The sequence below is a fragment of the Megascapheus bottae genome, chromosome 3 (genome assembly GCF_031878675.1).
Source record: "Megascapheus bottae isolate mThoBot1 chromosome 3, mThoBot2.hap1, whole genome shotgun sequence".
NCBI lineage: Eukaryota > Metazoa > Chordata > Mammalia > Rodentia > Geomyidae > Megascapheus > Megascapheus bottae.
The window spans coordinates 66,839,070-66,863,729 of record NC_143511.1 but is presented as its reverse complement, the minus strand read 5'-3'; the positions used below and the strand labels follow the sequence as shown (position 1 = coordinate 66,863,729).

At 35.4% G+C, this 24,660-nt stretch overlaps 1 protein-coding gene and 1 long non-coding RNA gene across 3 annotated transcripts in view; one reads left to right on the top strand and one right to left on the bottom strand.

The window, feature by feature from the left end:
• Positions 1-2,277: 2,277 nt before the first annotated feature.
• LOC150065720 (uncharacterized) lies at positions 2,278-11,541 on the bottom strand. 2 transcript variants are annotated; one of them, XM_090330361.1, is made up of 4 exons: positions 11,462-11,541; positions 8,199-8,261; positions 5,131-5,186; positions 2,278-4,803 (listed from the first exon to the last, which is right to left on the bottom strand). In XM_090330361.1, the coding sequence occupies exon 4, from the start codon at positions 4,542-4,544 to the stop codon at positions 2,403-2,405; it is 2,142 nt and encodes a 713-aa protein (XP_090186487.1). In that variant the 5' UTR covers positions 4,545-4,803; positions 5,131-5,186; positions 8,199-8,261; positions 11,462-11,541; the 3' UTR covers positions 2,278-2,402. The 2 variants fall into 2 exon arrangements, with proteins under 2 accessions (XP_090186487.1, XP_090186486.1); XM_090330360.1 differs by lacking the exon at positions 5,131-5,186.
• Positions 11,542-11,579: 38 nt separating this feature from the next.
• Positions 11,580-24,660, top strand: part of LOC150065719 (uncharacterized) — a 43,387-nt gene continuing 30,306 nt past the window's right edge. The window contains exons 1-2 of the long non-coding RNA XR_016534796.1: positions 11,580-11,677; positions 13,054-13,154. This is a non-coding gene — a long non-coding RNA (uncharacterized LOC150065719). The remainder of the gene's footprint in view (positions 11,678-13,053; positions 13,155-24,660) is intronic.

Here is a 24,660-nt window from a genome sequence, read left to right as displayed (position 1 = left end):
TGAAGGGCGGCAAGATGACAGCTCAACTTCAAGATCCATGTCCTGTCTCCCAGACTCTCTTCTCATAACTTATCTTAATTTTCTCTGTTAGCTCTCTCTTCTTTTACCTTAAACTGATTTTTCTTCACAAATTGAGAATTACAGCTTCTGGTACTGTCCACACCTTCAATCTCTCACCATCTGCCACCAAGGAGAAAGAATGAAGTTTTTCTCAGAAACAGCTTGAAGAATCCCAAGAAAGCACTATAACTTGACAGTGTTGGATTTATCAATTGTGTTGCTGAGAAGCAAAAGGATTTGGCTTTATTTTGACTTACGTGGTATAATCACAACCTACTGTAAGTAGAAAATCAGAATAATCTGAAAAAGCATACTTGTTTCTAGTGCTAATATCTGTACGTTAGGATATGAGGAAGTATAGTTTTTTAAGAGTATGGTAAGAGTATGTTGTAGTATCAGCCTAGGTGATCATCAATGGATAGAGAAAATGCATAAAATGTGATATACATATATAATATATAAATGATAAAGAAAATGTGAGATATATAACATGTCTCCATGTCATATACATATATGGGGTTTTACTTATACTCAGACATTGAAGTGAATAAAATTGTTTCATTGCTGGAAAATGAAATACAGACCCTCAGGTGAATTGAAATAAGCCAATCCCACAAAGATAAGCATTACATGTCTCTCTTTTGTAGAAACTATGGGGAAAACAAGCCAACAAAGTCATGAAAGTGAAAGACAAAGACTACCAGGGAGGTAGAAGAAGAAAAGGGAAAATGAAACTAAAATAGAAGTGTTTGAATATAATTGAAATGTCATAATGAACCTCCTGTGTACAATTAAATATATGTAAATTATCTTATACATGTTCATTTTCACTGATATATTTGCATCTATTTTCACAGCTAAACTATGAAATCTGATTTTATTTTTTGTCAGTCGTGGGGCTTGAAGCCTGGGCCTGGGTACTGTCCCTGAGCTCTTCAGATTAAGGCTACTACTCTACCCCTTGAGCCACAGTGCCACTTCCAGTTTTCTAGTGGTTAATTGGAGACAAGAGTCTCATAGACTTTAGTGCTCAGGCTGGGTTTGAACCATGATTCTCAGATCTCAGCCTTCTCAGTAGCTAGGATTACAGACATAAGCTACCATGTCTGGCCTGATTTACTTTTTCTTAAGACAGTGACCTTCACTTGTTTCTCCTTGACCAAGAATTATATTAAGTCTGAAACATAATGTATGTATAAGTGAATATGCACATTTATATATATTTATATATGTGTGTTAATTTTTAAATAGTATTTTTAAGTAACATACTTAGTGTGCATAAAAATTAATGTGTGAGGGGCCGGAGGTTTGGCCTAGTGGAAGAGTGCTTGCCTAGCATGCACGAAGACCCAGGTTCAATTCCTTGGTACCACATACATAGAAAAAAACCATATTGATGCTGAGGCTCAAGTGGTAGAGCACTAGCCTTGAAAGTCCAAGGACAGTGCTAAGACCCTGAGCTCAAGCCCAGGACTGGCACACACACAAAAATTAATGTGTGTCCAATTTTTAGTATACTCTTGGTGGTGTTTCTAACTTTATTTTGTGTGTGTGTGTGGGTCATGGGGCTAGAACTCGGCCTGAGCGCTATGCCTGAGCTCTTCAGCTCAAGGCTACCATTCTACCCCTGGGCCTGGGCATTGTCCCTGAGCTCTTCAGCTCAAGGCTACCACCTTACCCTTGAGCCAAGCCCCAGTTCCTGTTTTTCTAGAGGTTAATTGGAGATAAAGTCTCATTTAGATTTATTTGTTTATTTGAACTAGGAAAAGGAAGGGGGAAAGCAAGATAATTGGGAGGGGGTGGAGGGAGAGAAATGGGGACAAAAACATAATGAGGGGTATTTATGTGTGAGAAGTAACACACCTACTATCTGACAAATGTAACTGTAACCCCTCTATACATTATCCCGACAATTAAAAAGAAAATAAAAAAGAGTCTCAGGTCCTTTGGTGCCTGGGCTGGCTTTGAACCTTGATCCTCAGATCTCAGCCTCCTAAGTAGCTAGGGTTACAGGCAGGAGCCACCATGCCCAGCTGGTTTTTCAAACTTTTTACAGTCAATCTTTTTTACATATATTTTTATTGTAATTAATAGAAGGGTTACATTATATTTGCCAGATAATTTACAGTCAATCTTCATAGGTAAATCTAGAAAAACTAAAAGTGGACCAAATACTTCAGGAATTCTATTCAATTTTTATAAAGCAGACAAAAAACATTTATACAGATGAACAATTTAATGCTATGCGTTTGTCTCCAATGGGAGCTTGTAATTGGACCATTAGGTTTTTTTTAAGTTTCAGATACATAAGTGATGTGATAAATTTATTTTCCCCTGCACTTCTATCTTTCTGGTGCCATGTCTCTCCTGTGTTCTTTCTTGACTCTTCCACGTTTCTGAAGACTTGAATTTTGGCTTTTTTGAATTTCCCTCCTGCGGATAGGTACATATTCAGAATGACTGTTCATTTCCCTTTTATTATCCAGATTCCCCCACTCATTGGTTAACTCTACCATGCTTCTTATATCTGTAAACTGGCAATAGGAATTTTTGTATCTCATGTTGTTAGCTTTAGGAAACAGGATTCTGGCCTTCATCTCTTGTTTAGTGGGGGGTTTATGTATCACAGCCTGTGGGCAAATGAGGCTATTACAGTTGCTTCTGGGTTGGAAAATACCTTCATAGTTAGAAGGCAAGTGAGGCTTCTTCCTAGAAGTTGAAGGAAGTTTCATGAGTTGGAGAGGTGTTCTTTGATTTGCTTGATAGCCACACACATTCTTTTCTTTTGACCTCTCACAGCACATGTTTGGGGAGCAGCGCTCTTTTCCATGACTTTCATCCAGAGAGAGATTACTCAATTCTCTGCTTGTAGATCTCTTTCTACATCCAACACACCAAGACTTGGATCTGTGATTACTGCATTTTGATTGCCTTTGGGTTCTTCTACTGAAATGCACACCAGATTCGGCAAATTGTGAGGGCTGTCTGCATTTCTTTCTCTTTTTTCTGTGAGAACTCAGCTTTCTGTCATCTCTCTTGGGAGAAAAGCTTTCAGAAACGCATCTCCAAACGCTGTCTCTCTCTCTGCATTTACACTTTGTCAAGGATCTTCCCCTGGGCCATTTTTGAAAACACTTGGGTGAAGAGTTGGTGTAGTTGGTTTTTTCTCCTTCTTCTGTCTGGAAGTGTATCTTCTGGCCAGCCTTCTCTTCCATTAGAGTGAACTTGTGAGATTTTACTGCATTGGAAATTTCTGGAATACTGAAGTTGTCAGTCCTTTCACTCTTTTGGAGATCCTGGACATAACCAGGGAACAATTTCATCCCTTCTTTCTTTCTCTCTTGAGTGTAGGTTTTGCAATCCGAAGTACCTGGAACTCTTTTCCTTGGGGTAGCCCAATTAAGAATCATATTATTATTATTAGAAACTATGCCTTGGTGATCATTTGATTGTAGTTTGTCTTTGGTACAAACATGGATTTTGCCTGCTGTTTCCTGAGGGGCTAATGGAATTTTGGTGTTTTTCAAGGAAGAGTGACCAATTGGGAATGGTTTCATGCCAGACTGAGGCCACACCTCACTATTCCATTGAATCTGGGTGTTCTGAGACTGATTTGTGTCATGCTGAGATGCTTTCAGAGCACTGTCTTCATGCTCAAAACAATCAGGAGCTGAAGCCCCCAGCTCATTTTGTACCCATGTGGAAGTAGGATTACACTGATAGATGGCTTGTTGGTCATAGGTTTCCATGTTGTAAGGTGAATGAACAAAACTGATAAACTCATGCAGGAAATGATGGGTATATTGTAGGAGATAAGGTTCCAGAAGGTGAATGAAGGCACCACTGTCCAAATCATATTCTGTCATGTGACGAAGGATAGCACCTAGAATATTCTTCACTGTGTATCCATAATTGCCATAAACAGCTGTTAGTTCCCTTTTCAACCAGGGAACCAGCCGGTGTAGGCTTCCAGGATTTTTTTTGAAATAATTAGCGGACAAATGTTTATCAAATTTGTAGCCTTGGACATGTTTCACCCATATTCCAGAATAATACAGAGCTCTTCTGAACTTCATAACTACCTGATCTCTAAAGTAGCCCACAGACATAGAGTTTGGTTGGAATTTCCCACAATCCCCGAACTCCTTCAGCAAATCTTGAATAGTTAGTTCTGCCAATGGTTTCCATTTCTTTTTGATATCCTCAGAGCTTACACTAAGATAATGTTTTTTAGAAAACCTGGTAGAGCTTTTCTTTTCAGTGGGAACAAACACTGGCTCTTCTTTGTTCCTATCCTCCAGCTTTAAGGAACAACTTTGAGAAAGTAAGTTCTCTGTGTTAGGAGAAGGTTTGGGCTTCTTCTCTGATCTATAAGGTAAAGAGTCATGGCTTCTACTCCTGAGATCAAAGTTCCATTCAGAATCACTCTGAAGATCATTCAAACAGTGAGGACAATCACAGTTAGAAGAGAGATCTACTGGCATTTTTTTCTGAGCAGATGATACTTGAGAGTTGAATATGAGAAAGAGAAAAGCTTCAATTCCTCATCTTGCATGGAAAATATCTATTAGTACTAAAATCACTCTATGCATCTTTGTGTAATATTTGCCAACTCCGTGGAATTAATGCTAAGAAATTTATAAGAATTTATATTAAAGTTTGATGTTGATAAAGATATGGTAACAAGGTAGTGAGGATATAGGCACACCAGTTTTCTCTTTTTCAAGGTAATTGTTGCAAACTCTGAAAAGAAAATTTGAACGAAAGCATTAAAATTTAGGTATCAATTCCTCACTCTACATGCTTAATCTAGATGTAAAGTGAAATGATAGATAGATGGATGAAATGAGTATTTTTTTCTGGTAATACCAAAATACTGAAAGCAACCTAAATATAAATCAGTAGATATGGGTTAAATAAGTGATATTTTCCCCATTACTTATTATTAGGCAATTCAAAGGAAGTAAGGCAAACATATATATATATATATATATCTGAGATGATTAAATATGTTGTTAAATGAAAGAATGTATTTATGTAGAAGTATGAAAGGTCATTATAAATGCCTACAGAGATATTCATGCCTAAATGCAGGTATAAATGTCTGTATTCCAGCATTCAGGATGCTAGGGAAGGAAAAACAAAATCACAAGATCAAGACTGTCCTGTGTTACATAGCGAGAACCTGTCACAAGCAAACAGACAGACAGATAACACCAACGAAACCTCTTAGCAAATAAGTATTAATTTCTGATAGCATTGTGCACAAAAAGGTTTCCCATTAGGAATTATAAAATATAGCTAGGATATATATAGGTACACAAATAAATATAAACATACAATATAAATATATTATATCTAATGTACATTCCAAAATTCTCAGAAATGGATAACAATAGAATAGAAGAAAAAAGAAATGGATAAAAATTGCCATTAAACTCCTGTTCTAATTTTCTGTGAGCACACTAAAAGCGAAAAATAAATTGAATAAAATGTGCAAATTCGTTGTGTTTCTTTATGTTCTGCTGATACTGAGACTAATAGGTCTTTTTAAGTTCATTTTTTAAAGGAAGATCTTGCATGCTATCAAAATAAATTTGGTTGTGATTCTGAATCTGATGTTTTCAAGCTTCGAAGTCCAAAACCCACTGTATCAGAGATAATACATTTATAGGAAGGTCTTAGAACGTATTATGTCACATCTGTTACTGTTTATCTGCTTCTACTTTTCACTTAAAAATGGAACATGATTTTTACTGTAGTTATGTAGAATGTCAGGTTCAGTCATTTAGGTTGAAGTGCTATGACCCTAAGACTATTTAAATGTCTTATGAGACTTTTTCATGGAATCATTTTCTTGTCATGCTATCCCAGAACCTGAAAGTTTTTTTATAACTGAGAGTCTGGAATCCAAACTACCAAGGGGTCATGAGAAGTGACCTAATGTGTTTCAGAGATGAATGGTGTGTTACCTGCTATTGTTACTGCTTAGAACATGCCTACTTTCCAAATTAGTGCTTTAATGATGTGTAACACTTTAAGAAAACAGGTTTTTATATATATAACAAAGGGATGATGTTGAATGGACAATATTGTCAGTTTATGGGCCATTGGTATAGTTGTGACTTTTTTTTGATGAAAACGTATTAGCATTTTCGTTCATAGGTAGAACAACGCTTCCTTATATGTTAATAATTTGTTCAGGTTTATCTCCTCTGCTCTTTTTTACTCCATGACTGGACTTTCCCCCACCCCACCTTCACTGGACCCTAAAATGATTGCATTTAAGGTCTGCATGAAATACCATTGATTAATGAAAGTGGAACACTCCATGCAATCTTCTTTGCTGGTTCTGGAACAGCAGAGGCTTCATGTTGAGTCAGTGAACTACAGCTGTAGCACCTGATTGCCACAACTGACAGTCACTAGAAAAATAACAAATTAGCTTTCTTGATGTGTTTTTTTCCTTCATTGAAATAATAAGAAAATAATGCTTCATGGTCTCTTTTCTAAACATCCTCACCACTAATAAAATCTAGTAACATTTGGAAGGGTGTGTTCTCCATCTTGAGTCTCTTGATGTTTGAAAGCAAATATGGTAACCAAAGGACTGATTTGTGGGTCTTGCCCACCTTAACCAACTTTCTCTTAAATACCTAGTTGTCCAAGTATGGTGCCTAGTATATAATATAGTAGATAAGACTTGGTAAAAGAAGTGTGTTCAAAAATACTGTGTAGAAAACAGTGATATATTGTTAGGTTTGTTCTTTTTAACAGCTGAGATTTTATGGAGATGCGTTATTTTGAATTTAATCACTGCTTAAAACACTGGGGGTGATGTTGATGGAATGATGGCTTTTTCTCCAAGTAATTAAATAAAATTTGACATATCTTTTCATCCAAAGTTTTGTACATCATGTTGTTTTCTAAAGGAAAAAAATGTTAATGTGGCTTTTTTGTATTACTAAAAATTGCTTTGAGATTAAGGAAAAATAAATAACTCTTGTACAGTACAGTTCAGTATTGTCTTATTAAATCTGTATTGGCAGTATGTATAATGGCATTTTCTGTGGTTATAAAATACTTCCTCTGGATTATAATCGTCATTTTCTCCAATTCCTCTTGCTTATAAAATAAAGTTTTACCAGTTGATAAAAAAATAAAGGTAATTGGAATCCACAGGACAAAAAGATCTCCGATGCAGCTGTTTGTCTATGTTGCAGGTTCTTAAGATTTAGTGCTGAAACTGACCACTGTAGATGTTAAGGACAAGGAACAGACCATTCAAGGACAAACATCCATTAAGAAACTTCTTCCTAAGTCTGTGCATACAAATATTTACATTCTTATCAAAAGTAGAAAAAAATCACTTAAACAGGACTCAGGAAGAGTCCTGAGAAGAGATTCTGTAACTGGAAATAGGTCACTATGTCTTTATTATAAATTCAGTGTTTTGCTAAAATTTTCAATAACATCTTATTCTGAGTTTGCTAGCACCCTCAGGCAATTTAATAAAGTAGCAAAACTTACATTCAGGCTACAAACAAGAAATCATTGACAAACAAGAAATCAACTATCATCATAGAATAAGTACATAGATGTAACAATAGAAAATTTAGCTTTTAATAGAATCAGGAAGTATATATGCTGATGTGTTTAAAGAAACACGAGTTTATAGAAGATGACCAGATGCTTTGAAACATACAAAAACTAAATATACATAAAACTACAAATAATAACCTAATTAAATGAATAGATACAATAACAGAATAAACATAACTAAAATGATTTCTTAGTGTACTATATTAGAGGTAAAAACTAATTATACACACAGAAACACAGATACCCCAGCAGATAGAAAACTTGAAGATAAAGACAATAGACTAAAAATGAGAGTGACTGTAAGAAATTACAGAACTAAGTAGCCAAAGACACATGCCTAAAAGCATTCTGGAATGTGTAAAATATATAATGAAGTCCATAGAAAAGTACTTCAAAATGTAACTGTAGTGCCCTAAAGATAAAATGACTTTGAAATGTTTTTTTATCAGGTAAACAAGAAAAAGGATAAATAGATCTTTAATGTACCAATCAAAACAAACTTGTCAGACAAGGTTTATATAATTAATTCAACTTACTGGAGGGGCTGAAATAGAAGGTCCTCGTTGAACAATAGCCTTGAATAGTTCTTGGAACCCCATCTGAAAAAAAAGATAGCTTAATGCACCTGTCATTCCAGTCTGACAGGAAAGGAAGTAGGAGGATCATAGTGGAAGCAGGCTGGCCAAGCAACATTTGGAACCCTGTTCAACAAATAATGAAGGTCTAGAGAGTCATGCCTCAGGCATGCCCAGCACAAAATCCTGACTTGAAACCCCAGAACCACCAACACGAAGAAGCATTGAAAACATCAGATTCGACAAATCAAATAATCAAAGTCTAGGCTGTGGGATTGAAAGGAAAGTGAGACCCTAATTAAATCATGGAAGTTGGAAGGGGTTTCAGATAAACTCAAAATATTTTCTAAATATTTTAAGCTTACAAATATTTAGACACAGATACATACATATGTTAAAATATCCACAAGCCGGGTGCGGTTGCCCACTCCTGCAATCCTAGTTACTCAGGAGGCTAAGATCCGAGGATCTAGTTTCAAAGCCAGCCCAGGCACAAAAGGACCTGAGACTTTTTTATATTTTAATATTTTTTCATATATTTTAATTATAATTAATAGAGGGGTTACAGTTCTATTCGCCAGACACAAGGAGCATTACTTCACATACATTGATACCCCTTCTCATGTTTTTGTCCCATTTCTCTCCACCCACCCCTCCACTCATCTTGTTTTCCTCCCTTCCCGTTCCTATTTCAAATAAACAAATAAATGTATATGCAATATACCAGGTTACAAGGTAAGATACTTTAACAATATGACAGTAACCTAGGGACAACAGAAGAGATGAGAAATAACATAGTACAATAAGAACAATATTCACTCATTATATAGCTGGAGGTCCTTTCACTTAGCCTCATCCTATATGGCTTTATGTATCTAGGTTTTGAGTTATTGTAATCCTCTATTAGGAGAGTCCAAGTTTTGTACTATTACAAATGCGGGAAACCATTGAGCCTATGTTCCTTTGAGTCTGGTTTACTTCACTTAATATGATTTTTTTCCAAGTTTTTCTATTTCCTTACAAATGGGGTGATGTTGTTCTTTCTGATGACAGCATAGAATTCCATTGTGTATAAGTATCACATCTTCTTGATCCAGTCATCTACTGAGAGGCACCTAGGTTGGTTCCATATCTAGGACCTAAGACTCATCTCTACTTAACCCTCTAGAAAAGGGGAAGTGGAGCTTGGCTCAAGGGTAGGGTGGTCTCCTTGAGCTGAAGAGCTCAGGGACAGCATAAATCCACATACCAATAAATAAATAAATTTAAAAAAACATATGGACTGGTAGAGTATTTGCCTAGAATGCATGAAGACATGGGTTCAAGTCCTTGGTACCATATACATAGAAAAAAAGCCAAAAGTGGTGCTGAGACTCAAGTGGTAAAGCTCTAGCCTTGAGCCCTGAGCTCAAACCCAGGACTGGCAAAAAAAATAATGTTTGGTAGAAAAAACAAAAAGCACAACTGAGAATTGAAGATAGTATTTAACTACCAAGTGACAGAAAAATCTGAATATATCAAAAGTATTGTACACGTTCTATTCCTAAATCTAAGTAATAGGTACTAGACTTTCAATCTACTGTTATTTAAATTATCCATTGCATATCTTTAGCATCAGTTGCTATTTGGTCAAAAATCCTAATTTATATAAAAAAAAACAACAGGAATATACAACAGAAGTTTGTTTATATGTAGAAAAATTCTGACTAGATATACCAGGAAGTAGAATTTGTTATAAAGGCTGGTTTAAATATCCTAGTAGTTTCTAAATTACACTTAAATAGTATCATTTTAGTTTTTAAAAATGTAAATATGTCATCTCTAATTTTAAAACTAGTTAAGTTTAAATTATTCATTTTAAAAGGAACTAAACCACTAAATGCACAAACATTTTAAAATGCACATTGGAATGTTAATATATTTATTTTTAACATTTTAAAACTAGCATGTTTAATGAAAAAATGCTCAAAAATTTTAGTGAATATTTTTCATCTATCTATGATATTTTTCAATACTAGGATTTACTGCTAGATTATTAAACTCATAACATTTTATGTATGGAAAGAATATCAGAGATTTTGTTTTTGTTTAGGGTCTTCTAGCCTTTTGATAGCAAAGAAATCTTCTGGTAGAAGCATAAATGAAAGGATAATGTGTTGTTTGTTCATGGTGGTTCATGCCTGTAACTCCACCTATTCAAGAGACAAAGACAAGAGACTTCGGGCAAAGTTTGGGTAATATTATCTCAAAACAAAATAAAAGGCTAAGAATGTGGCTGACTTGGTAGAAGGTTTTCCTTACCTCCAAATAGAATTTCCCGTGTTGTAACTTAAAAGTATTAGTCTTAACTATTCCTGGGGGCCAATTTCCTGTTCTTTTGAGCCACTTTAAGCCCTTCCATCTAAATTCTCAGAGATTAAAGTACTTACTTCATGACACTCTCTTCAGACCTTACGAATAGGACTTTCTGTCCTGGCTCTACAACTTAGAGTTCCCTCAGAATATCCTTCATCTGGACCCTTTCACATAAATAGTGAATAAGACTCCCTTCCATATCCACAGTAGAGGGAAAACCAGAAGGCCAAAGTACGCAAGCTTATACTCAAGTGTGTGGAAGGAATCTGTGCATGGAGACTACATATAGGATCAGATGGAAGAAAAAGGAGACAAGATATTGGTGAAGGAGTTCCCACATTCCTTCCTTCTTTTTCTTTTCTTTTCTTTCTTTCTTTCTTTTTCTTTCTTTCTATCTTTCTTTCTTTTTTCTCTCTTTCTTTCTTTTCTCCCTTCCTTGATTACTCCCTTCCTTTCCTTTTCCCCTTTTTCCCTTTTCCCCTTTTTCCCTTTTTCCCTTTCCCCTTTTCCTTTTCCCCTTTCCCCTTTCCCCTTTCCCTTTCCTGGTCTTGAGGCTTGAACTAAGGGCCAGGGCTTTTGCTAAAGGCAAAAGAACAAAAGTGGAGCCACAGCTCCCTTCTTGATTCATTTGGTAGTTAATTAGAGATGAGTCTCATAGACTTTCCTACTAAGGCTGGCTTCAAACAGTGATCATCAAATCTCAGTTTCCTGAGTAGCTAGTATTATAGGCTTGAACTGCCAGCACACAGCTAAACATTTAACTCATTTGGGTTCTCTTCAAGTTCCTTTATAGAAAATTATACTCTTAGCAAGTTTGTGTTCATCTTTGAAAAAAACCAGAATGACAGTAGTAACAGAAAATTGCCTACCAGAATATTTGGAGGTTCCCTCACTCCTTTGAGCCTTAGTCTCTGGGTTTGTTTTGTTGCAGTGGATAACATCCTGTTTTGTTTGCCTTGGAGACAGAATTTAGAACACACAGTAAGTTCAGTTATGTACTGTGAAAGAGAGACAGCATCTCTGATTTTCCAACAAGGTCCAACTGATTTAAGTCGCAATGGGAATAGGATTTACATCCATGACATGTAAGTGGTCAGAACTCTAATATTCTGATAAACAGATCAGAGTCAACACTCTAAAAAGTGATCTAAATCAGAAGCATATAGAAAGGATTTTAACAAGGTAATAATAAAATCTAGTATCTAATGGTAAAATTCTTTCAGAAGATATTCACCTATACATATGAAGTCTCTAGCATAGAAAAAATAAGTAGTAAATATCTATTAAAAAGAAAGGAAAGAAGGGGGAAAATTAGAGGGATGATGGGAAGGAGGAAAATGAAGCCAAGAAATAGTCATTCAGGGTTCTCATTCAGTTACTTATATTTCCGTCTATCTAATTTTTTCCTCCATCAATTTCTCTCATTCTTTTTGTGAAAGATTTTTATTAACACTGATTTTTACATCATATTTCAAATGTCATGTTTAACAGACAAGTATTCAACAAGGGAATCTCAATATGCAATCACTGACACATAGATTTTAGAATATAAATTAAAATTAAGCTAAGGACACATCATTTGAAATATGTAAAAATCAATGTTAATAAATTCTTTAATTAAAAAAATTAAGCTAAGGGTTTATATGTCATATATATATCAATCTATATATTATAACATTATGTCTATAGAGTATATATCCCATCATAGATTTTATGTCTATGTAGTTCTGTTTATATCTCCAAAACCATGTCCATAAACTTTGGTACCCGAATATTAAGTCATCACTCTTGTACTGTTTGGATCTAATATCCACATATAAAGGAGATCATGCACCTTTTGTTCCTTTGGTCTTGACTTATCTCACTCAACATGATTAGCTCTAATTTCATCCACTTCCTAGTATTTTATCTTCTCTTTTGGCTATGTAGAATTCCATATATATATATATATATATATATATATATATATATATATATATATATATAATGTGTGTGTGTGTGTGTGTGTGCCACATTTTTTTTGTATCTATTCACCTGTAGTAGGGCATCTGGATTGTTTACATCGCTTGGCTACTGTGAATAGTGCAGAGATAAACATGGCTGAACAGGTATCCTTATCATATTCTGGGCTACAATGCTCAGGGTAAATGCTCAGGAGTGGTATGGCCAGATCGTAGGGAAGGTCTATTTTCAGTTTTTTAAGAAACCTTCAACCTCCCTTCCAGAGTGGCTGAACTAGTTTACATTCCTACTAGCAGTGCAGCAGGGTTCCTCTTTCTCCACAACCCCACCAGCATTTGTCATTGTCTGAGTATAGAATATTGGCCATTCTAATTGGGGTAATGTAGTATCTTAGGTTTGTTTTTATTTGTATTTCCTTTATGACTACGAATGATGAGCTTTTTCTCATGTTTTTTTTCCTCTCTTTTTGTTCTTATTTTCATTTGCTCTAAATTTTCAGACTTTTGAAGCAGCCTTGAGAGAATAAAGTTGTCTCATCCAAAGTAATAGTACTTCAAGCTAAGGAAGATTCAAGGAAGATTCTTAAATGACAATGGAAAGGTATACTAGATAATTAACCTGGCCATTTCCTTATGAATAGTATAATATAATTATTTCTGATGGATAAGTAGCATTCCATTTTGGTCATGTGTATACATACATACATACATACATATATGTATTACATATATGACAGTTTATTGATCCATTCATCTGTGAGGGGCATCTATGCTGATTCCAGATCAGCCTGCAAGCTACCTTCTCTTGGCTATGGTAAACAATGCTTCAATGAACATGTTTGTGTTGATGGCTTTAGTGTGGCCTTATTTGTGCTATTTTTGGAATTTCTGAGTCATAGGGAAGTTCTGTGTTTAGTTTTTTTATTCTTATAATTACTCAGGGACATATCATGCATTAATCCCCACTTAAAAATGAAAAAAAATCCAGGCTACTAAAATGACTTAAAGTTGGTAAAATAATAGGTTCCAGAAATGACCTGAAGGAAAGATGTTAGGAATCTAGAATACCTAGTTTAGACAAAACAAAATACCACAGATTAAATAACAACCAGCAAATAATCAGGGTTAAAAGAATAATGAGAGTGTAAAATTTAAAAGTTGATTTTCTCCATTCATGGCGAGACTAGGATTATCCATGGAAACTAAACAGTTTCAGGGTACCAGTTTTCTCAAAGAGAAAAAAAACCAAAAAAGCAAAAAATTAGCCTTATTATCAGCTAGACTATTCAGTTTTATTTTCCCATTGACTGGAGTCATTTAAAATGAATTGTTACAACCTGCCTTCTGAATCACCATATATTTTCCTATAAAAGTGCCTCTCCTTGCTTCCATGAGGAAGAAAGGGAAGATAGAACTGGCCTTGGGCCCAAACCATAATTTCAGTAATTACTAAACCAAATGACTACAGCCATAATTGAGCCATTCAAAGCCAAATGGTAGTAGTAATTATTTTGTCAAATTTGAATAAAAGAGCTTTTCTGGATAAAACAAGAAGAGTTGATCTAAAGAGACCTAAACTGTCAGCCATGGAGTGGAGACCTTCCCTAAGCAGAAAAGATCTTCCAAACACAGTGATTCTCTCGTGTGACAATGATATATGCTCCTTGTTACAGATTATGGCCTTGTCACACTAATACTAATCTCTCTTCATGTTTTCAGGCCCAGCTCATTCCCCTGGGCAGCAGTCATCAATTTACATGGAAAGGCACCTGGAGAAACACAAAACCTATTTATCACATTTGCTCAGAGTGTACTAACAGGGACTTCAAGCCAAGCCTGGATTCACATTTCAATCAGGCTGTACCTCTGCAGCATCATAAATGGTATCAAGTGATGTACTGTTAAAAAAAATAGATGGAAAGGAAGAGAGAGGTTCATGGGAGATATAGGGGCCAGTGCTCCATATCCTCATATGATTACCTCAGTGTGTTTAGGAGTTTAGTATGACTCAGATATTATTCATACTTCCCAGAGTCACCTGCTTACTTTTGAATGCCTTTTGAATGGCCACTGTGGGGTTTGGCATGCCAGCAGATACAATGGAAGCCACAGTAGATTAGAAAAAGAGACAGGGTTCATATTCTTACATCTTTCCTCTTAACTGTCCAACTAGAATCTGTATACTCAAAGACAGCTCCTGCCTTTCCTGAGTTTCACATGGACTCAAGGACTTAGCTGTCAAAGTCCTGCCTCCTTCAGTTTTAATGATTATTTGCTTAGCTACCGACTCAGCAAACTCAATCTTAAACCTTAAAAATCTATCAGTACTGTGAATGGTAAAGGCTAAGGCCTGTATTAGCAGTCAGAATCCCATGGGGGTAGTGACATCATACTCAAACTTTTGCTTAACACCATCAGCATTTTAGAATAGATTTGAAATAGAAGGGGAAAAAAATCAATACATCTGCAGTGAAGACACAAGTATCTTAGTTTCTTTTTCTTTATTAGATTTGACTTTTTTATGTGTACCTTTTCTCTGCTAATCAAGAAACCATTTGCTATCAAAGTTGCATGAAAAGTGAAATTGCTTTAGTCCCCAAGTACTACATTGACTTGCTGTGCAGTTATTGATGCATGGTAAAGTGGATTTTCCCATAAATTTTCTGCACACCAATGATGCTGTGGCTCCTGCTTTGAGTAATGGAGTAAATCAGCTCTTGTAATGGGCAGCTGTTCATAACTCACTAATCCCAGGTGATTATTTTGTGAAAACAAGTACTTCTCAAAACCTTTTAGCAGAGATCTACTTTAAAAGAAGATGGAGCTGGCAGATCATAATGAAAATAAAAGTGGATATGTAGTCCTTACATCAAGCTAATTAACAGCTTGGCAGTTCTAACACTGAAAGTCCCCAATTATCACAGGCCAAAAATACTGGCTATCAACATTTTTTTGTAATGCAGTTGGCACTAAACCTATCATACAAATAACTTTCTAGCAAAGGCTAATGGAGATAGACACAAATGCCCCAGGCCAGCTTGAAAATGCAAACTGGAACCCAATGCAATTAGACCTTTCATTATAGAAAAAGTAACTGTGGTCATTCAACAGTGACATGATTAAGACAGCCAATTGCTTCTTAAAAATAAACTGCTACCATCTTTTATTCTCCCTGTGTGGTTGAACCTTCATCTTGTCAAAAATGTCTAAAGATATGTGTGTAGAGTAGAACAAGAGATGATGATATGATCAGAATTATATATGCAATAGCATTACTGAAATGATCTTTAGTCCTTTTGTAAAAATATATACGTACATTTTGGACATATACCCAGGGGTTTTCGTAGACATTCTCTGTCCATGGGGTTTCCTTGTGTCATTCATTTGGTGAATACAATATTTGAAATATAAAATATGAAAAATTATTGTATAGTTTTTGTGTATGCATGTGTGTGTGTGCCCATCCTGGGGTGTGAATTCAGGGTGTGAGCACTGACTCTAAGCTTCTTTTGGCTCAAGGCTACCGCTCAACTCCTTTTGGCTTCATACTGTGATCCTCAAATCTCACTCCTGAATAGCAGGAATATAGGTGTGACCCACTAGAATCTAGCTTACAGAGAGTTTTTTAATGGGAAAATTGCCAAACTGAACAAACACAGGCAGGTTCAACAAGTATGTTTCGAATGGCTAATATGTGCCAGCTGTTATCTCTGGTGCCTGGGCATCTTACCAAGAAACCATTTGCTTTTGAAGAGTTTCCATTACAGTTTTTTTTTTTAAGACAGACTCATTTTTAAAGAGATCAATTCGATGTAGAATGTTAAATGTTATTATTGTGAAATTAAATGATCAGGTTATAAAGCGAACTAAAGTGATCAAATCAAGGAATGGAGGGTGATGTTGAAAGGGGGTATCCTGGAGGTAACTAAGTCATTAAATTATTACAGTACATATATGCATGAACTTCTGGAACTTGACATATTTTAGTTTCTCCCATTTGGAACTGTATGACCTACTATTAGTTTTTGTCATTGGCAAGTGCCTATTAATTTGTGTTATGTTCTATGTATGTGAGAAAGGTTATATGAACTATCCTCTTTGGGATATAAAGAGAAAAATTTCATGGATGATTACTCCTTGGAAATGTCTTTTCTATTCTTATTCTTTGGGAATAAGAATAATGGTATTTTCTTGAATGGCAATTCCTAGTGACAGTGGCATATGACGTTTTACCTTGGTGAGCTTCATTTTTCTTATTTGGGAGATGAGAGTTTTACCATCATGGCAGGCCAAAAGTCTCAGCTGCAGGCATCTGAAGGGTCTAAGCTCATCTCTCATCCCAGTACACCCAAGACACAAGACAGTAAAGGGAAAAGAAAAGAAAATTAATCAATGTGGCCATTTTGCAAACAGATAAAAGAATTTAGTGACTCAGATCCACCCTCAATGGGCTAAGAAATGTGAGATTATTTTTAGCAAAATAATTTAAATTTTATTAAAATTCACAGATAATGCAAGCACATTTTAACTAATCTTCTTCTGAAATAATTTTAAATTGTTCCTCAGTTTTCAATTGTGTTAGTATTGTCTTGTGTTTTTCAAGGTTGTTGAGAAATGTTAAGAGGATTTTGTTTATAATTGTTTGTTTAGTCCTTATTACTTAAGCCAGTGTACCAAACTTTCAATGTGTATAATTACTATACTTTAAATGATTGGGTAGAAATCTACATCACCAGTGTAATTATGACTCATTGAGGAAATGCTCTACTTTAAATGTATTACTTAAAAGACTCTACAACTATTTTTTTATTGTCAGGATAATGTATAGAGGGGGTTCCAGTTACATTCATCAGGTAGAAGTTGCATTAATTCTCCCACATTGGTACCCCTTGTCATCTTTTGTTCCTGTTTCCCTCCTTCACCTGCTCCTGATCATCTTTTTCCCCCCTTCCCTTTCCTATTTCAACTAAACAAATAAATGTGTATACAGTATAACAGTTAACAAAGTCAGAGACAGTAACAACATGAGATTAATCATAAGGGCAAAAAAGAGAAGAGAAATAACATAGTATATTAAGAACAACAATCACACAAGATAAACCTCTTTTTCCATATTCTAGTGTTCAAATAATTAGTACACATTTAAGACTCTCATAGCAGAGGATTTCAATAGCTCAAAACCTGTGGACATAAGGTCATATAAGATAAGACTAAACGAAATGTGCAACTAATTTTTCAGCTTTTTGAAAATGATCATTTAAAAAGAGGAGGAGAAAGAAAACAGAGGCTAATATTTTGTGGCTCAAGATGCTGGGAGAGTGCCAAGACCAGAGTTCAAGCCCCACAACCAACAATATGTTAGAAGTGAACTTTACAACTTGTGAGGGGATGGAAAGGGAAATTGGGGGGAGGGGCATGGGAAGGCTCTCTGGGATGTGGAAACAAGAGCTTTATATGGTGAGATTGTTGTTCTTAATGTACTGTGTTATTTCTCTTCTCTTTTGTTGCCCTTTGGTTAATCTCATATTGTTACAGTATCTGACTTTGTTACCTGGAATATTGTTTGTACGTATATTTGTTTATTTGAAATAGGAAAGGGAAGGAAAAAACAGATGAGGGAGGGGAAGGGGGGAAAGGGGGTCAAAATCATGAGAAGGGGTATCAATGTGTGAGAAGTAATGCACCTACTATCTGGTGAAATTAACTGTAACTCTTCTGTACAATAAAAAAAATTGAAAAAGAGAAGAAAAACATGGGAAGAGCTAACAATGTTTGAGAAGTAATGTACTCACTACTACCTTATGAATGTAACTGTAACCCCTCTGTACATCACCCTGATGATAAATTTAAAAACAAATAAGTAAAATAACTGTATCCATGACTTCTAATTAAAAGAGAACAAGATATTGAGTATCAAATGTAAGGTCTTATACATGCTAGGTTAGCAACCTACCACTGAGAAACATCCTAACTCAGAGAAGACTATGCTTTGGCTTTTTAAATTAATATTTTAGTGATTAGAATAATTGTAGGCATTATTTGATATCTTCTTCCTTCTCCCATTAAGTTTTTTACTTATTAAAGAATATCACTGTAGAATGAGGCTAAATAAAAGGATCACCTGGATATAGAAACAAGAATTTTATCTTGTATGATGTTCTTAATGTACTATGTTATTTCTCTTCTCTTTTGTTTCCCTTTGGTTAATCTCATATTGTTACAGTATCTGACTTTGTTACCTGGTATATTGTATATATGTTTATTTGTTTATTTGACATGAGAAAGGGAAGGGGGAAATAAGATGATTGGGAAGGGTGAGGGAGGAAAATGGGGACATAAACATGAGAAAGGGGGGTCAATGTGTGAGAAGTAATGTACCTACTATCTGGCAAATATAACTGTAACAATAAACATTACAATAAAAAATAAGTTTGGGCTGGGAGTTTGGCCTAGTGGTAGAATGCTTGCCTAGCATTCTACCTAGGTTCGATTCCCTGGTACCACCTACATAGAAAAAAACCAGAAGTGGTGCTGAGGCTCAAGTGGTAGAACTCTAGCCTTGCGAAAGTCCAAGGACAATGCTAAGGTCCTGAGCTCAAGTCCAGGGCTGGCAAAAAAAAAAAGTTTGGGGAAAAATAATTCAGACTAGAAAAGAAGATCATTTTTTCAAGGAAATATATACAACATAGGAATGGTGGACACCATTATAGTATATTTAACCTTTTTCTTTTTATTTATTTATCTTTTGGAACAACTAGAGGATTAACTTAAAAAAAAACTGGACAAGCAAGATACACTATTTACATGGAAATTCTTTACATAAAATTACTGCCTTTCCAAGGTAGACTATATTTGTATATTTGAAACATGATACTGGCACTAAAAGGCGTAGGTCTGTGGCTCTTCGGTGCTTTCATTCTAGGAATGTTCTTCAGTTTCTCTGTTGTCTGTGTACCACGATGTGTTGCAGTAATTTTTACCGACAGCAGTGTATCACTCTCCCTGTAACCTAAACTATTTTCATTCTAGTTCTAGATTATTCTACAATGATGACATGACTTTCAATTTCCTCAGGTAGAATTCTTTGCAGCCTTCTCTTTTCTGCAATAATTACCTCCCGTGCCTTTTTTGAGAAATAAGAATCTCATTCATATTTTGCAAAACATTTTGTTTAAACTTGGGCAATTTCTTTGAGGAAAGTTTTGGCATGTATTTTTTACATAGCATATGATTGATTCAGACAGAAAATGGCATTGCTATTTTTCCATATTTATAAAGCTATTGTATGTTTTTTGTTTATCATTTTATTTTATTTTTTTATATTTTTATTGTAATTAATAAAAGGGCTACATGATATTTGCCATATAGAAGGTGCATTAATTCACATACATTGATACCCTTTCACATGTCTTGGTACCCATTACCCCCCCCATCTTGGTTTTCCCCCCTTCCCTATCAAATTTCAAATAACCAAATACAAATAAATTCAATATATCAGATAACAAAGTGAGGTACTGTAACAATATGAGATACCCAAGGGACAGCAAAGGAGATGAGAGATAACATAGGACATTAAGGACAACAATCATTCGTTATATGGCTTTTGTTTCAATATCCTGGAGGTCTTTTCAATTAGCTTCATACTATATGGCCTTATGTATCAAGGTTTTGCTCTATTGCAGATCACTGCTAGTAGAGTCCAAGGTTTCTACTGATTATGACAAATGAGGGAAACCATTGAGCCTAAGTTGCTTTGAGTCTGGCTTACTTCACTTAATATCATTTTTTCTGTCTTTCCATTTCCTAACAAATGGGTCGATGTTGTTTTTTCTGATAGCTGCAGAGAATTCCATTGTGTACAAATACCACAACTTGTTGATCCACTCATCAACTGAACCTTTTTCATGCTTATATAAAAACGTTAAATATGGCATATTCAACTATGGCCTCTGATTTACATTTACAAAACTGTTTTTTTTCTTTCAAATAAAAAGCATCATACTCTGCTTCGCCCTTTTTACTTTTCTATACTGAGCAATGTGTTTGTGGAATTTATCTATGGCCATATATGTTTATTTTAACCAGAATTATATTTCATTGCATGGATATAGTCTTTTCTCTTTTGTTTGATTTTTTTTTAGTTGTAAAGTTGATGTACACAGCCATTGCAGGAGCATAAGTAATGAGTAGTACATTTCCTTTGAACAGTGCTAACCCCTCCCTCATTTTCTCCTGCTTTCTTCCATCCCCAATTCCCTTCCCCCCCAAATTGCAAAGTTTATTTCCATCTTGGATATATTCTATGTCATTGTTTTTGCTAAATAACACCAGCCCCTTCTTGTCTCCATACAAAGAACTTACCCAATAGGAGTAGATAGGCCTGGCTTCTGTTACAGATTTTTGTGAAAAAGCTCAAATCCAAGAGCTTCAAATATATTCTAATCATGAATGGTTTCCTATTTTTGTTCTGTCTTCATCTCATAAAGCCAAGAAATGAAATATTTAATATGCACAAAAACCTAGAATATTTCCAATATATTGTATGTCTATAAAGGGCTGGTCATTTGTTGCCTATCAAAGGTCTCAGGATGCAAGGGAATAAAGTAGCCAGATGCTTTCTGAATTACAGACATGTTTCCAGCAAGTTTTCGTAACTTGAATCAGCAATAACATTGATAATATAATTAAAGAATTAAATTTGCATTAATTACATTGCTTTGCAGCTAACAGCAATTGTGACCCTGAAATTCTCCAGGCTTAAGCTTTCCTTACACTGAAATAATTGCTTTATTAATAAGATTTTTAATAATGGGATGTTTATTAAGAATGTCCCTATTGGATGAAAGCGCAATGTATTTGGACTATGTGAGAAATACATAATATGAATTTCTTTTAAAAGATTTATTAATGATTTTGAACACTAAGAAAATGATCTTCATATTTATCATCTCCAGATATTTTAGTTTTCAAAAACATGTGTCAGAGCTGGTAGTTTTGCCTAGTGTAGAGTGCTTGCCTAGCATGCAGGAAGACCTGGGTTCAATTCCTTGGTGCCACATACGTAGAAAAACCAGAAGTGGTGTTGTGACTCAAATGGTAGAGAATTAGCTTTGAAGAAAAAGCCCAAGGAGAGTGCTCAGGCCCTGAGTTCAAGCCCTATGAGTGGCAGAAAAAAAGAAAAGAAAAACAACCACCAACAAAAAACAGGTGAAAGTTTTTAGGATTGACTCTGAAGTAGGAATTAAGCATGTAAAGGGAATTCTGGGGCTAGTTATGCATACTGGGTTTAGTAAACACCATTGTAAAATTACCAGAACAATAAGTTCAAACAAAACAATGAGTTCAACATTCTCATTTTTACATACTTTACTTGGAAGAAAAATTATGAAGTATCATAAAGGTTAAATGTGATTTGGATTTTTTTCGGACTCTGAAATGTTTGCATATGTACAATGAAATATCTAGGAAATGGAACCAAAAGTTAAATACAAAATTCATTTAATATTTTTGCCAGTCCTGGGTTTGAGCTCAGGGCTTGAGCACTGTCCTTGGACTTTCTCTATGCTAGAGCTCTACCACTTGAACCTCAGCACCACTTCTGGCTTTTTTCTGTGTACGTGGTACTGAGGAATTGAACCCAGGTCTTCGTGCATGCTAGGCAAACACTCTATCACTGGGCCAAAGTCCTGGACCAATTAATTTTTATATACATTTTTTATATACCTTATAAGTCATTTTTTTCTTTTCTTTAAAAAATGTATTTTAGTTTTGGGATATTTGTGGAGTGGTTACAGTTACATTCATTAGGTAGTGAGTACATTATTTCTGGGACACTGATACCCTTTCCCAAGTTTTTCTCACACTTTTCCTCTATCCTATCCCAATCATCTTGATTTTCCCCTTCCCTTCCATATTTCAAATAAACAAATAAACATATATACAATATACCAGGTATCAAAGCTAGATACAGAAACAACAGGTCATAAACCAAAGGTGGGAAAAAGAGAAAATAAATAACTTCACATAGTACATTAAAAACAACAACCACAAGATAAACCTCTTGTTTCTGTATCCTGGAGTTCATTTCACTTAGCCTCATCCTATATGGCCATATGCACATAACTTTTGCACTATTGTGATTCTCTGATAGGAAAATCCCAGACATATACTACAAATGAGAGAAAGCATGGCTCCTATGTTTTTTCACTCTGGTGTGTCTTTCTTTTTTTTTTTTTTTGCCAGTCCTGGGCTTGGGCTCAGGGCTTGAGCACTGTCCCTGGATTTTTCTCAAGGCTAGGGCTCTACCACTTGAGCCACAGCACCACTTCTGGCTTTTTGCTATGTATGTGGTACCTAGGAATTGAACCCGGGTCTTCGTGCATGCTAGGCAAGCACTCTACCACTAGGCCAAACTCCCGGCCCCTCTGGTGTTTCTTTTTACTCTGGTTTCTTTAAGTAGTTGTGCAAAGGACTTTCCCTTTAACAAAACAGATTATGAATTCAATGCATTTTGATCACCCTTTCAACATTCTCACCCATGCCTTTCCTAAACACACTTTTTCATTTTGTAGGGTATACATTCAATTATTAATTCCCTCTTCTTTTTTTTTTTTTTTTGCCAGTCGTGGGCTTGAGCTCAGGGCCTGAGCACTGTCCTTGGACTTTCTCAAGGTTAGAGCTTTACCACTTGAGCCACAGCACCATTTCTGGCTTTTTTCTATGTATGTGGTACTGAGGAATCGAACCCGGGTCTTCGTGCATGCTAGGCAAGCACTCTACCACTAGGCCAAACTCCAGGCCCTCCCTCTTCTTTTCTTTGTCTGTTCCTCTCCCCTTGACTCTACCCCTTTCAAGTACCCTGGTATTTATTTGACTTTGCCTTTCCAAGGAATTGCATTGGATTTTTCCTTGCGTCTACCATATTTAATACAAATTAATACACTTGTATATATCTGCCTGCATACCATTCAATGTATGTACTTGTAAGTTTATAAGCTAAATCTAGCTTTCACACTTTATAAGAGAAAAGGTGCATTCTTTGTCTCTCTGGGGGACTGACTTACAAAGTAATCTTATGCAGTACTTTTAATGTGTATTTTGATGTCATGCATAACATCAAATGTAGATATTTTAGTTGTTGCATTATGTGACACTCAAAAAGTTTCAGCTTTGGAGCATTTCAGCTTTCAGAGTTTGAATGGGGAAGGCTTCCTCTATATGATAATATAGATCTGAACAACATAAAAGCATAACATGAACAGGTACTGACATTATCAATACAGTTGATATGAATACAAAATAAAAGAGTAACCTGCATCAATTTTTGTTTTACATTTAATGCATTATATAGTGAAACAGAACAATTTCTGTCTTGTTTCTAATTGCTAAAAGGTGTCCTTTCCCAAGTTGTAATTGCTTAGGGTAATATTTTGTTTTGATTTGTGCTGGTATTCATTGATTTTTTTTTCAATAAGTGCTTTCATTCAATATTGGAAACTATCAGCCCTTGTCATAACCACTGCTTTTCTAGTCTAACAGTCTTTTTCTTTTTTTTTTCTTTTTGTCTTCCTGTGACAGGAAATAGCTTAATATGTTTTTAACTGGAAGGAACACTTTCAGCTTGTAGCCAGTGCTAAAACAAGAGGTCTCCATGTCAAGGAGGCCCAAGATTTCTATAGCAACATTAAACATCATTTCCACGTCAATCCCACAGCAATAGTCTTGGCAAGAACATGGAGAGATGAGGAGAAAAGCCTAGCCAAACAGAATGAGTGACATCACTCAAGCCAGAAGACACATATTTCTAGCTTTGCAAACTGTCCTTTGCCAGATTGCTCAATTTTTGCCTTTATGAATGATCACCACAGAAGTTTAAAGTTACTAATTTCAGTTGGTATTTTCTTTAAAACTCAAAATGACTTGCCATTTGTTCCAACTCCAAACTCTTCTCTTCCTTGGGATCATTCTTTTTCCTGCTTTCCATATACGGACACAAGGTTTCTCAATAGTCTTTGAGATAAAGGCGCTAGTGTGTATAGAAGGTTTCTTTCTGCTTAAATTTCACTTTATTCATCACATTAACTAATACAATACCATTTTTCTTTAAG